This window comes from Hyaena hyaena, unplaced genomic scaffold (assembly GCF_003009895.1).
Source record: "Hyaena hyaena isolate Hyena2069 unplaced genomic scaffold, ASM300989v1 scaffold_20, whole genome shotgun sequence".
In the NCBI taxonomy this organism is placed as follows: Eukaryota; Metazoa; Chordata; class Mammalia; order Carnivora; family Hyaenidae; genus Hyaena; species Hyaena hyaena.
The window spans coordinates 5,469,693-5,484,430 of NW_024080652.1; the positions used below are offsets into that span (position 1 = coordinate 5,469,693).

Here is a 14,738-nt window from a genome sequence, read left to right on the forward strand (position 1 = left end):
TCAGAGCCTGGAGCCTGCTTTGGATTCTGTGTCTCCCTCTCTCTCTGCCCCTCCCCTGCTCATGCTCTGTTTCTCTCTCTCAAAAATAAACATTAAAAAAACAAAAACAAAAGCAAGCTCCAACATACATTAACGTGAGCAAACCAGAACTGCTTCCAGACTGAAGACAGGACAGTGGTTTCTCCAAGTAGGACACACCAGTTGGTCACTAGCTCCGTCAGTTTTCACCTTAAATAACTTGTCATCCCTTCCCATCTCCACTGGACGCGACTCCCACCACCCTTGCTTCCTGGACGACTGCACTGCTTCCTGCCCCATCATGAGTTCCCAGCACACACCCTGAGGGCTGCCAGCAGATGCCACCCAGGAGGACGGAGGAAGGACGACGTACAGCTTTGATTTCAGCTCGGTCATGATCTCACGGTTAGTGGGATTGAGCCCTGCGTCCCTGCTTGGGGTTTTTTTCTCTGCTCTTCCTCCCTGCTCTTTCTCAAAATAAACATTTTTTAAAAAAATTTACGTGAAACCAAACACTAATAGGTGCTAAAATGAAAGACTAAAAAAATGTCTTCTGGCTTGCAAGACAGAAATAGGGGGACTGACTGGTGTATCAGGGTGATGCTGGCCTCAGAATGAATTAGGAAGTGTTCTGTCCTGTTCTATTTTTGGGAAAATGTTTGAGAAGGATGGTATTAGCTATTCTTTATTATGCTAGGCAGCAAAAAACAGGATTTCTGAATGTATCTAATTCAGTGTAATAACAACTGCATCACTGCTTTTGTTGTAAAGCTTTACCGACACAGTAAAAAAAAAGAAAAAACAACAAAGTTTTCTAAAACTGAGACTGTTGGCTAAAGTGTCAGTGTTTTCACTGTTATAATTTCAGTGTTAACTATGATTTTGGGGCAAGGTTCTTTTATCTTAAAAGACATCACATAGCCTTAAGAAAATAATGGAGTGAGGCGGTTATTATCAAAGCTGCTGAGATCACAAAAGGAGAGAGAACCAGACGTGTCCCCCACGGATGGACTAGCCACCACCACCAGTGATGAAATGCTCTAACAAAACAGGCAAAGAAACAAAACCGTAATACCAACTGATGAAGGCCGAGAATGCAGGAGAATGGGGTGAAGGACACCACGTGAATGCGTTCAGCAAAACCCAGCCTGGGGACACCCTCCAGGGCCAATAATCTGGTTCTTCCAGGTGAGTTACAAGGAAAAAGATACGAGGAGACCCGTAGATACAAACACTTGTCATGAGACTTGGTGACCAATTACAACATATGGAGCCAGCCTGAATCCAGACTATACTGTTAAATTTTTAATAAGACAATTAGAAATTTGATGATTGAGGAATGATGATTAATGATGTTGAGGAAGTGCTGTCAATTTTTAAAGGTACTGTGGTTGTGTAAAAATAGAAGGTATTCTATTCAAACATAAAATGTATTTAAGGCATTTATACGTGAAATTACATGAAGTCTGGCACTAGCATCGAATTGACCTGGAGTGGCTGGGGGCAAGGTGAAAAAAGACTGGCAAATGACCTGGTAACTGTGAAAGCTGGGGGTGAGGGGACCAGGTCATTAGATACCAGACTCTTTCCACTTTTGTGTTATGTTTGAATTTTTCCCTAAGAAAAAGTAGAAAATCAAACCAAAACAGGAGAAGGCATTAAGGACAGGTCACACCAGGAGACTGTGTATCTTGGTATTCCTGGGTCCTGAGTTTTGTGATATGCACTTGCAAGGTTTTTTTCCCTAGTAAAAGGAATTGTTATGCTTTTCAAAATGCTTCAAAATCATTTCCAAACACTGTGAATATTGCTTTAAAATGTACTAGGGACTTTAATAAAACAGCATTTGATATCTTTGTCCTTCTAAGCAATTTCTCTTCCATCATGAGGGAATGGGAAAGCTCCATTTTCAATGGTTGTGGGTCATTTTTCTGAAAATAATTTTTGCAATTAGGTATTTGTAGCTTGGAATGATAAAGGTGCAAACAATATATTGTACAGTGTGCTTCTCTAAGAGAAGCCAAAGACATTTTTGAATGAGATTGCAAAACCTTGCATTTCCTGGATCAGAACACGCCATGTTAACTTATGAGGAGGTAGGCATGTTCCAAAACACCCCAAGGCTCACACTCAAACAAACACAGGGCACATTTTTAAGAGTGCCCATCCCATGTAATCTCGAGACTGTGGCCAGGCACCATTCACAGCTGAACAGAGGCCGCCAGGGGTGCTGCCAGCTGGGGTAGAGCTAGGAGCCACACCCCCCATGAGAAGCAGGGAGATACTTCAGTGTGCACTACAGAAAGGACTACACAGGGGTGCCTGGGTGGCTTAGTCGGTTAAGTGTCCGACTTTCGCTTAGGCCATGATCTCGCGGTTCATGGGTTCGGGCCCCGCGGTCGGGCTCTGTGCTGAATGCCAGCTCAGAGCCTGGAGCCTGTTTCAGAGTCTGTGACTCCCTCTCTCTCTGACCCTCCCCTGCTCACGCTGTCTCTCTCTCTCTCTCCTAGAAATAAATAAAACATTAAAAAAAAATTATAAAAAAAAAAAAAAAGAAAGGACTACACAATAACTGGAAACTAAAAATCAGAGTAGCCGGGAATTATTGCACCCAGTACCTATGGACCGCCCACAGTGCTCTGGGGCATTTCCAGGAGGAAGCCGGCGGCCCCCAGAGTCCAGCCCACTCTCTGGCCCTGGCCTCCCTGGCTCCTTCCCGCTGAAGTCTAGCAACCATGCAGCCTCACAGAGGTCTGGACGCCACCTGTCCCCTCCTCTCCCACCCCCCCCCATAGTTCTGTCCATGGCCACGCCTGGATTCCAGGGTCTGGGACACAGCCCCACCCCTGCAAACACCTGGAACTCCCTGCTCCTCCCCCAGCCCCACCACCCAGTAACCCTCCAACACTAGTTCCTTCTTGCCAGAGCTGAGCAGCAGCATGTTGCTGCAGAAACAACCACACGTCCTGACTTCATTTGCGATCAGGACCCTGAATTGTAAACAGGCTTTGGCATTACTCTCGATTGCAACTACTGCCGTGCAGGCACCTTCTCCCTCCTCAGAATGTCTGTGTCACAGACTCTCTTTCTTGAGACTTGCTGGCTCTGCCCCCATCAGCTAATGATCTCACTTCTCTGGCCGACAGAGCGGATGTCCTCAGTTGGGCATTCCCTGTGTGTCCCTTCTCCTGGCCCCACCACTGCCTCTGCCAGGTGTGCTCTTTTCGCCTTCTAGGCCACCACCCTTTTCTCTATCCTGCCTTCTTTGTGATATAGTCTATCCTGAGAAAAAACTGACAGCACGTACCCCTTTCTCGATTCTCTGCCATCCTGGAATCATGGCCTCGTTATCTGAGCATGCTAAGTACGTGCCCTCCTCTGCTCCTGTGTCTGGGAATCTCTCCCCTTGACCCCTGCACGATGGGCTCCTTGCCATTCAGGTCTCAGCTTCAGCACTGCCTCCTTGGGGGGTGTAGATACGGTCACATGCTGCCCAGATCCCCCTCAGGACCCAGGAACTGGTTCTGAGCTGCAGGGGGTGCTGCCGTCAGTTGTCCAGGCTCTTCAGGAAACCGCCCTGGATAATATGCCCTCATGCTCTAGATGCCCTCACAATCCCACTTCTCCCCTGCCTGATGCCAAACCCTCCTCTCTCACAGGGGTGCCCCCTGGGGCTCCCTCATAAGCGTCTGCACGCAAACCTGGGACATCCATCCGAGCTGTCACCCCTTGCCTCTGTCACCTCACCTCGCTGTAACTCTGCACGGCTAGAATGTGGGTTCCAGCAGAGCCGGGAATTGGTGTTGCGCATCTCTGTACCTGGAGAGCCCACACCAGGCGCTCGGCAGACACAGCTGCTGAAGGCATGAGGGGGCTCGGGGTGCCCGCAGTCCCTCTGGTCTTTCTTATAGGGTTGTATACAATTCTAGAGAACATATGTGACGTGGTGTTTCCCCAGCACCTGGTGCACACTAAGCACTTTCTGAAGGCACCAAGATCAAGTTACCGCTTTTAACCTTAAGCCTTCCTTCAGGGAGTAATATGAAAATCGAAGAAAACGCAGAACCAGGTGAAGTGACTGATGGACTGCAGTCAGAACCAAAGGTGGGGAGACAGTAAAACCTGATACCATCTGACAAACTGCATTTACAGATGAAATACAAACAGAAGAGGGACAGAGCGGCTGAGAGGAAGCTAAGTGGCTGTGTGACAGAGAAGGGAACTCAGAAGAGACAGGACACAGGGCCTGCCCCCACCCTGCCCCGCAGTCGCCACCTCAGTCCCTGCAGGAACAATGGCCCACACCCCCCACCGCCCTTCAGGAGTTGCGTGCACAGCGTGTCATGCTGCAGCTCTACTCACAGGAGACGTGCTTTCTGGTTTGGACACCGGTGCTTTAAAGGTAGAAGTACTTTTAGAAATGTCTGCTCTTGTATCTGCAGCCGCTCCCAGGGACAAACATTCCAAGTAATCAGGCGGGGGAATGACCACACTGCTTTTCTCGGATAAGTTCACCGTGCTGATGCTTCTCACTGGCGCTGGGCTAACAAGCAACAGGTAGAGAACGTGAGTTACATGATATCCCGCCATCTGAGCCCCAAACATCCTGAACATCCTATGGCCAAAACTACAACAGATTAACATTCATACAGGTTGTGCGTATGTGCAATGTACCTCTAGGTAAAAAGTACTGTCATGTTTTCACTGGTTTATGAATGTGCACTCAAACGAAAACGAGCTTAATTAGGGGCTGGATCTTGATTAATTCAAGGAGATCAATAAGAAAATGAAAACTACAGCAAAGGCTGTAGCAAAAGTGCTGAACACTTCAGATTAAAAACAAAAACAAAAAAGCCTCAGCATTTTGACATCGTAAAATGTCAAAATTTTTATTTTTGGCCTAGTGGTAGCTGAGCTAGTCTGCCAGTGAGGAGGATACACAGATGACATGGACCAGGACTTGGGGGGCTTGAGGGCATCAAGTGTGGTGCTCAAAGGTCCACCGGGACGGCTGGATGGGGTGCAGGATTTCCCTGAGACGGAACCACTGAGGATGGGGTGGTTTTGGGTAAAGATGAGGAGGGCAGTCTGGAGGGGTCACTTCTGAGGACCCCACGGGGCAGCTGACCACAACTGCCCAACACACAAATGTTCACAGCCAGGTGTGAGAAAGACCTTCCTGGGTTCTAGCCTTGGCTCCACCTTTCTGTGCCTTGGTTTCCTCAATTTCAAAGTGGCGACCTACCTCATAAGGCTGTTCTGAGAATTAAATGAACTGGTCAGTATAAGGCATGCTGGCACTTGCTAAGCGGTGATAATGATGACGGTCACCTTGGATTTAGTAACCAGTTGGGAGGGGGGTGTGGTGGGTGGTTCCAGAGGGCTGGCGGGGTGAGGAGCAGAGTTTGGGGGTGTGCCCTCACAGCAGAAGCCACAAGGGAAATAGCCATGGGGTAGTAATCCCCTGTTCGTACTCTCCTACATGAGCTGGGGCCGGGGTCGGGGGGGGGTGGGGGGTTCCCTGTGGGGCTGCTCCACATCCAGACAGAATTCTGATATGGCCGAAAACATGTGGTCAAAGGAGAGTTTGGGGTCACTGGGAAATAGGAGCCACTATCAGGTCCTACCTTGGTGTGGGCACAGTCATGTCCTCCTTTGCATCTTCTTCCAGCAACTTCGTGTAAGATGCTGGGAACCAACCCCTCCTGTGGGTGAGATGTGAGAAAAAAACCTGATTGTGGGGTCAGCCGCAGACAAGCAGGCAATAAACGCATGATGGGAGGACTTGGGGCAGCTCCGGGGCAGACCGGTCCCTTTTCACCACATCACACGATGAGTATTTTATATACAGCATCTGTTTTATTTGGATTTCCTTTTTGGCTTTTTTCCACATTTATTTAATAGGTGAATAATCTACACAGAAAACTGATTTAACCAGCTTCCAGTAAAGCCTGTGCAACTACTCATTGAAATGATAACATTGGCCTTTAAACTACTGGTGGGCTAAATCTTAAGAAAATCTATCTGATGTGTCGATTATCCTTGAGAAATCCAAAGTCACATAAAAAAGTATTTAAACCACTTTCTGAGGTGACTTCATATAATCAATTCAAGAATCCAACTCGCCTGTAGATGCACAGACGTACAGAAAACAGCCCATGACAGAGTAACTCTGATGAACTAAACTAGAACCGTAACTAAAGTATGAACTTAACTTTGGCAAAAATGCTGCCGTGACCACAAAGACCCTGCCCCTCAAAGGAGATACATCAGTTCCCGGAAGCAGCGGGTGGTCCTGACTCCCACGTGGGCAGGATCTACCCTGAGACTTACACTTTGGTGGTGTCGTGCTCCCCGTAAAGCCAGCCGTCCTTCTCTTCAGGGACAAGCAGTGTGAGGACATCTCCCTGGGCGAAGCTAAGCAAGCTCTGGTTTGCGCCTGCAGTGTGTGGGAAGATGGTTCTCACCTTCTGCTTCTTCATCATGTTCAGTCCGGTTGCGACAGAAACCGATCGCTGTAAACTGGGATCATCTGAAGAATCTGTTAAAAGTGAGCACAGCAGTGATCACTTTTCAAGGAGTGATAACATGGCAAATTCACACCAGCGAACCCCAGAAAGCCACCCACTCCTGTCTGCCAGCATCCCTTCCGCTGCAGCTCCACGTGCTCTATTTCTGCGCCTTAGTCTTTGCCTGGACCGACAGCCGGACGGAGACAGTGAGGAGCAGAGGCAGAACTGCAGCCGGAGGCCCCTCACGGAGGAAGACCCTTGAGGCTGCCCACTCTTCCCCAGGCGGAGAGGACACAGAGTGGCCAAGCCTCACCCGCGCTTGGATTTAGTAGGAGGCTGGCTGATGCATCACTAGAGGGTCTGAGGCTTTCCTCGAGCTCCTCTCCCAACGCGAATCCCAAGGCAGGGAGGGCCATCAACTCAAATCCCACTGCCTACAAGCTGGGCCACAAAGAACAAGAGGAGACTGGACACGCAGCTGCCCCCACCGTGCTCATTTACTGAACCCTCCCTAAGCAGAGCCATCCATGCTTTGGATGGTTCACAGCTTCTGAGGGAAGGAGCGGTTATCATCTACAGTGACTCGTCGGGATCACACATGGCCTCACTGGACATCAGACGTGGGTGGCCTGAAGCCACGGTCTGGAATGCACTATGTGAAGCACGGAGCTGTACATTTCTGTCTCCATTCAAGCGTGAGCTGACACCTACCACCCCAAAAAAACAAAACTGCCATTCTGAAAATCTCCTCTCCCATCTCACCCAGCGCTGCATGGTCTGGGTGGCTCTCTCTAGCACACAGCTTGAACACCATGACTTTCATACAATGGAGCCCGTGAGACACCTATCACAGAGAGAGGGGTCTCTGGTGTCAAAAACTCTGTGCACAGAGCGCAGCCTAACCGAAGCCGCCTGAAATGTCTGCAAACAGTAACTGGTCCTGATTTATTGAAACAGCAACAGAAATTTAAGCAGTGAGAACTTAAGTGTCCAGAAAGCATGAAGTTCTCTGTTAGAGATGATTAAAAACACTGATTACAATTCAAACTAAACCTACTGATAAGATTAATAACCATAATTTTGTCATGGGAACTTTTATAGTTTGTTTTATTGAAAAAAGAAATTTTATTGCAATCGCCATGGCTCAGTATGGAGGCTCTTTGTATATTGTATTTTAAAATATAACAGCTTTCTTTTTTTTTAATGTTTTATTTATTTATTTATTTATTTATTTATTTATTTATTTATTTTTTGAGAGATAGAGACAGAGACAGTGTGAGCAGGGGAGGGTCAGAGAGAGAGGGAGTCACAGAATCCGAAGACAGACTCCAGGCTCTGAGCTGGCTGTCAGCAGAGAGCCCGACATGGGGCTCGAATCCACGAACCATGAGATCATGACCTGAGCCAAAGTCAAATGCTCAACCAACTGAGCCACCCAGGAGCCCATAAAATGTAACAACTTTCCATAGCACAGTTACTCTATATAAACATGAATCAGTACATGGAATTAGTATGTGTTAAAGAATGTGTCACTTATAAAATGTCTTATGGTTTTATAATAAACCATACCTTTATTTATTTTGAAATGTAAGTTCCAATATGGCAATGCTGAATGTGTGCTACATGTTGATTTACCTCATGGTAACATTTACCCAAAATAGTTATTAAAAAATTTTAAAAAGGTACTTTAAAAAGAAATCAAAATAAGTATCTTACCTGTTGAATTCTTTATCTTTTCTGAATTCTGTGCAACTGTTGTTGGGTTATTAAACATATCAATCAAAGGACTGGTATACGCTCTGGCAGAAGGAGCTGGGGGCACCTTTGGTGAATATTTAGAAAGGGTGTCATAATCTTTCCCAACCTGTGAAAAATTCCTTATTAGTTTAAAATTAGTGTAACAAAGCAATGGACTTATAGAGATTTCCAGGGCTGTTGGAACATGTTTTAAATTCTACTTTCTTCCCAAAATTCTCTTAGTTGGATGGTAATGCCCTATTCTGAATTATTTCAAGATTATCACAGTCTTTTCTTCATTTGTCTTTTTTTCTTTTTTAAAGGCAGTTAGTTACTCTCCATTTCCCACCGTCCCCTGGCAACCACTAATCTACTTTCTGTCTCTATGATTTTAGGATCCCCTCTAGGTCTACAGGATTGGCCTTCTTGGCTACAGGATTCTACATTTAAAATAATTTTTCCCAAGAATTTTGAGTGCATTGGTCCTTTAATTTCTAACATCTTGTTTTGGTAACAAGAAATCTGGTACCATTAGTGTTCTCTTTGTGAGTCATCTATTTTCCCCCCACTTTGAAATTTTTAGAATTTTCTCTTTGCCTCTTTCTGCAACTTGACCACGATCTGTTGAAGTTTTGTTTTTTTCCTCTTGTCCAGGCTCACTCACTCCGTGTTAAAGAGCAGGCAGATCTACTGCAGTAATCACTGCAGGGACCATAGTCAGAGCAGTAGAGAGGGAGAAGTGGCTGGGCTTGAATATACTTTGAAGGTGGAAACAAAAGGGCATACCCGTGAGTTGGCGGGTTGGCTGTGACCCGACAGAGGAAGGGGGGGTGTCCACATTTGTGCCTGAGCTACTGAAAGGATGGAGCTGCCATTTCCTGGATGAGAAAGACTGGAGAAGCATGTTCAGAGTGAGAAAATCAATCGTGTGGTTTTGGACAAGCTGAATTTGAGATCCCCGTTAGACATCTGGTGATTATGAGAAGGCAACTGGCTATCTCCAACCTGTCTATCATTAAGTTTACATCCTCTTTTTTTCTGTTTTTGTTCGGTGTTTTGGGAGAGCTCTTTGGCTTAATTTTCTAAGCAGTTCCATTCTGCTAACAAGCCTGTCTACTGGTGTGGGGTTTTCTTGTGTCTTTTTGTTTTGTTTTGTTTTGTGGAGGGAAGAAGGGGAAGGAGAAATTTAAAAACCTGTTTTAGGAAATTTTTAAGCAAGTGCAAAAGTAGGAAGAACAGCATAAATCTTCATGTACCCAACACCCTGCTTCAACCATTACAAATTTATGGCCAATATTGTTTCATATATGCCACACCCATCTTCTCCCATGCCTGGATTATGCTGAAGCAAGTCCCAGACATTTCAATTATAAATAATAATCTAATTTTTACTTTCCAAAATCTCTAGTTGATTCTTTCCTGGCATGTAGTATCTTTTCCTCTCTTTCTAAAGATTTCTCCTTCCCTATTTCCTCTGTTACCTCCAATATTGGTCGTTCTGGTTTTTTTTTCCTTTCAGTGTATCTTTTTATGATACTGGTTTTCCTCACTTATTTGGTGTTTCCTGGTTGTCTGTCTACCTTTGTAGCATATTGCATTCCTTATTCTTTTCCCTCTTTATGGCAGTCTGGATCTTGCCTGCTCTCCTTATCACAGACTACCCACAGTGAGGTGGGGGACACGGGAGATACTCCCAGGAGCCTGCTCGGCCTCCGCAATGAAAACACAGTGCTTTGTCCAGTAGACCAAAGCCCCTGCTGCCTACTGTTCAGTACAAGTGGGACAGTGGGGGAGAAACCGACCAACTTAGAGGATGCAAATCATACAAGAACACAACATCCCGGGTTCTTTGCCACTTCTTGCAAACCATTGGCTCTGAGCTTACTGCGCTGCCCTTTGCTGCAGTCTTGCCCTACACATGCTCAGAGCTAAGGTTTCCTTCTCTTTTGATTTTCCGCACACCGATCCTTTCTCTTAGACTCCTTCAGTGTTTCTGACCCAGTACCAGCATCTTCTCTTATTCCCCATGCAGTTACGGATCTATTCTGTAGGCTTCTGACTGGTCTTTAGCATCTCTGCTGTGTCATTTCAGAAGTGAGGGTGGACTCATGTATCCAAACTACCCATTGGATCTAAATCTCCACACAACATTTGAGCAAAGTAATAAAACCCAGGTTCAAAGAACAGCAAACTACAATGCTTGACTGCATTACCTTGAATACTGTGGTGGCTGCATTTTTTTTTTTTCAGTACCATATTATGTTGTGATGAATGGCAGCAGAGTTTTGCTAATTATTCTCTAAGACACCTACACTTCCTTCACTGGGAATAAATTTACAAATGTGGAATCATTACAATTAAAAACAGTAACAATAACAGTTCCAAAACAAAGATAACAGTGCTATACATAGCACTACACAGTGCCAAGTGCTGCACAGCCGGTGTCAAATCTGAAGGCAAGGGGATAAAGTGAGAAAAGGCTGGCCCTAGCATAAAGGAGGACCTGTGATTCCTACTAACAAAGGCCTTGGTCCTCCGTGCAAATTTGGCCCAAATCATATTAGTAAATACACAAATGAAACCTTGGGGAAACCTTGGGGAGAAAATCAATGCCTACCATGTGGCTTCTCTCGATCATTGGTGAAGGCTGAGGCGTTCCGGACACTGGGGTAGAGACTGGGGTCTTTATCTCTTCTATCATATTCATTATTTTCTCAGGCACTTTCGTAGCATCGCCACAGGTCTCCTGCCACCTAGGCAGTTTGGAATTGAGTAATTCTGCAGACTATAAATCCAAAAGAAACATAACTAAACACAAATGTGTATTGCTCAAAGAGCTGAGAAAAGTTACATGAACTATCAGTGATAATGCTTTTCTGGCTTACTATCACAAGTGTGAGACTTTGTGTTAAAATCCAGGGAACATTTAAGCATCTATGAGCATCTGCCCTGGGTTACTGACTGAGAAAGACTAGGCTCCTTTTCTACAGGAGCTCCCCCACTCCCGCAGTGTGAATATAGGGTTGAAGACTAGGACAAGGTTTGTAAATGATGAAGAACAAGCTCAAACACCAAAAGGGAGGGTTGAGCAATCTTATTAAGCCCTACTATTTCCCCAGTGACCCCCGGAAATGCCAATCAGTGCTTTCTTCCTCTCACTACTGAGAGAGGGTGAAGCCCTCACTCCAAACCTCCTATGTCCTCAGACTATAACCCTGACACACCAACTGCTTGGTGCTTTAACCAAGGAGCCCCTGAAAGGCCTGGGACGCCATAGCCAGGAAAATGGAATGCACAAGAGCAGTTTTCAGAAAGGTGACGAGGGTGCCTGGGTGGCTTAGTCGGTTAAGCGTCCGACTTTCGCTTAGGTCATGATCTCGCAGTTCATGGGTTCGAGCCCCACGTCGGGCTCTGTGCTGACTGCCAGCTCAGAGCCTGGAGCCTGTTTCAGAGTCTGTGACTCCCTCTCTCTCTGACCCTCCCCTGCTCATGCTGTCTCTCTCTCTCTCTCACCCCTAGAAATAAATAAAAAAATTAAAAAAAAAAAAAAAAAGAAAGGTGACAAGACTTCCAGTAGAGAAAAGAAGTAGACTTAGTTTATACTAAAAAGCACAGCTGGGATCCAAAGTTGAGCATAAGAAAGGATCTGCCACCAACTAGAGCTCTCTGGAAACAGGCCAGGTTGCCCTGTGCCACAGTGAGTACCCCTCAATGGTAAGGCTTTGCCGTAGGAAGAGAGCTTTATGGTCACTTGGCCTATGACCCTGGCCCAGCAGGGCACCCTCACTAAAGAAAGAGACTCTGCCAAAACTAGTACACATGCGCTGTTGACAAAAGTGATCATCTTATTAGATGCAATTCTTTCCTGTAACAATGTTAGATCTTAGGAATTTAAATTTGGTACATGAATAGTCCTGAAAGTTACAAAAACTTTACAGAATACATAACATTTGACTGATGAATACAGATAGGGCCAAGTTTCTTCCCCCTGAAAAACAGGAAATTGCCTTATATGCAAGTGCTTACAAAGCTTCTACCATGGAGCACTCTCTAAATTACATTATAAATAACAATGAATATTTGACTTCACTCAATGCTAATTTTGGATGCTTACACAGTCCCAATATTATTTATAATTTTAAAAAAAACAAAGAGGAAATAACGTATTTTGTAATGATTTCTGTAGCATATCCTCACAACTGTATTGCTGGAAGGAAGGCCGTAAAGCCAGTCATTCAGTTGATGAGATCACAAGGAAACACTTGAGGAGGATAAAAAAGTTAACCACACAACTGTCTTGATGCTGGGACAGAACTTCCAGGGACACCTCTGAACGTGGACTCCTGAGGTGAACATCTCAAACCACCCAGGTGGGCTGGACTTGGCGCCCACTGGGACCCATCCCATGGCTCTGGTGAAGACACTGATGCTGAGGGTGCATCAGAAAGAGTCTGAGAAAAGCAGACTCACAGGTGAGAAAAGAAAACATGCTATATCTCAATTATTAAACATTATTTTATGAAAGATTTTAAATATGGATAGATCACTTAAATATTATAAGCAACATGTGACCATTTCGTCCACATTTCTGAAAGTTTACATATTTAAGTTGGCTAAGACTATTTCTTTGGAATCTTCTCATTGGCAAAATAGGCCCATGGCTTTACACTGAGGCACATATGGAAGGTAAATCATTTCTAGGGCATTTGAATATGAAATTATTAATAATGCAACACAACTTATCATGATGAACCCACCTGTAAATGATAATAATGCAAGTGATTTGCAAAGCTACAGTGTTTGTCAACTAGAAAGCAGAAGCGCCTTTTCTCTTCAAGCAGAGCTTCTTTGCACCCATCTGCAATAAATTTCTGGATGTCGCTCTGGCGAGAAGTAACAGTTTCTACATACTAGAAAAATAAATAATAATTATATAAGTATGACATGAGGAATCAAAGAGCTGCACAGCCGGACATTTATCATCTACCATCTTTACACTTGGTTTATTCTGACAATGGAGTAAATGCTAAATGCAGATAAACATTAGATAAAATAACAAAGTTGTAGCCTGACCTGAGCAGGTATCATCATTCTCATTAAGATCATTCTGACTCAAGTGCAGAAGCATGTTGCCAAAGGCCTTCTACTCTGTGCTGGGCAATTTGCACAAAATATTACTTTATGTTTCAAGGACAGGATTGTGTTCTATTGGAAAATCAAAGGCTTTAGAACCAGAAAGTTCAACTTCAAACCCCAGTTCATCCATATGACATAGCCTAAGTCTCATTTTTCTTCATCTGTAAAATGGGGATAGTAATGCTAATCATGGTGTAGGATAGTAATGCTAACCACCCTCCCCCTAATTGGGAGAAAATGCCAATGTTCTTAGGAGGCTACTAATCTCAACTCTGGAAAACTCTGTAGCCTTAAGCTCATACCAGGTCAAAAATGCTCATTTTTAACTTCAGCAGTAGCACAGCAGTGAGCAGATGAAATATAGGCTGAGTGAGTTAAGTAAGCTTTCCTGTAAACTGCACAAATCAGCAACAATAAAATAAAGAAGTGCTGAAAAGTTCACCTCAATTTCTTTGTGTTCATATTTGAGTGCATTTCGTCCTCCTTGACTTTTTCTTCTGATCTTCTTCAGTTCAGCTTGAGATTTCTCCAAAGAATCTAATTTATTCCTATGTTCTGTTTGGTATCTTTTAAGAGTTGCCTGTAAGTGAAATGTGCTTGTTTTAGTGTATGCCATACAAACTGTTGGGCAGTTACTTTTGCCAGTATTTCCACTGGACGTGGCCCTGCATACCCTCACTTCATAATGTTCCCTCCCTTCCACTTCAACGTATGGCTTTGTCCTCAAGTTCCCTGTTCACAGAAGGAGCCACTGACCACAAGAGCAGCTCCTGAAGGATAACAATGTCTTTTCTTCTTTCCTCCAATGTTTTAGCACACTGAGTGGTAAGTGCTTTGGTGAATTAAAAAACAATATTAAATCACATGTTCCTGTTTTATGACTTAACCATTTTAAGAAACAAACTTAATGAATGCAATCACATTCGACTATTTTGAGTGCTGTGTAGCAAAGTGTTTGGGGAGCCTAACAGAACTAGGTTAGGATTCTGGCATCATCCTTCATTTCCTGTGTGATCTCAGTAATTACTTAATTTCTCTAAAACCCATGTTCTCCCTTTAATCTGTACAGTGAGGATAAGAAGAGTACCTACATTATGGAGTTTCTATATGGATAAATATCAGATAATGTATGGAAAATGCTTGGCATTATACCTACATCAGCAGCTGTAGGTGGCCGTCCTCCAGAGTGAACAGGGCACATGCACACAGGGCAGCAAGGTGATGTCAGGGTAAGCTACACTGCTTACTCCCACATGGGAGTCTTGGTGAGAAGAGGGCTTTGGGTGGCAAATAAAGCAGCTACTCTACAGCAGGTAAGGGAGGTGGAAAGAGCCC

The 14,738-nt window shown here is 44.7% G+C and overlaps 1 protein-coding gene across 2 annotated transcripts in view; it reads right to left on the reverse strand.

Annotated features, from left to right (window-relative positions):
• The window catches only part of BAIAP2L1 (BAR/IMD domain containing adaptor protein 2 like 1), a 93,681-nt gene that overhangs the window by 10,814 nt on the left and 68,129 nt on the right, over positions 1–14,738 (reverse strand). Inside the window, exons 6-12 of one of the 2 annotated variants that reach the window (XM_039226077.1) lie at positions 13,846–13,983; positions 13,025–13,177; positions 10,885–11,052; positions 8,247–8,352; positions 6,352–6,559; positions 5,646–5,723; positions 4,381–4,561 (exon numbers count right to left, since the gene is read on the reverse strand). In XM_039226077.1, coding sequence (XP_039082008.1) covers positions 4,381–4,561; positions 5,646–5,723; positions 6,352–6,559; positions 8,247–8,352; positions 10,885–11,052; positions 13,025–13,177; positions 13,846–13,983 — 1,032 coding nt within the window. Of the gene's footprint in view, positions 1–4,380; positions 4,562–5,645; positions 5,724–6,351; positions 6,560–8,246; positions 8,395–10,884; positions 11,053–13,024; positions 13,178–13,845; positions 13,984–14,738 lie in introns of both variants that reach the window. The other variant, XM_039226076.1, reaches the window with a different exon arrangement.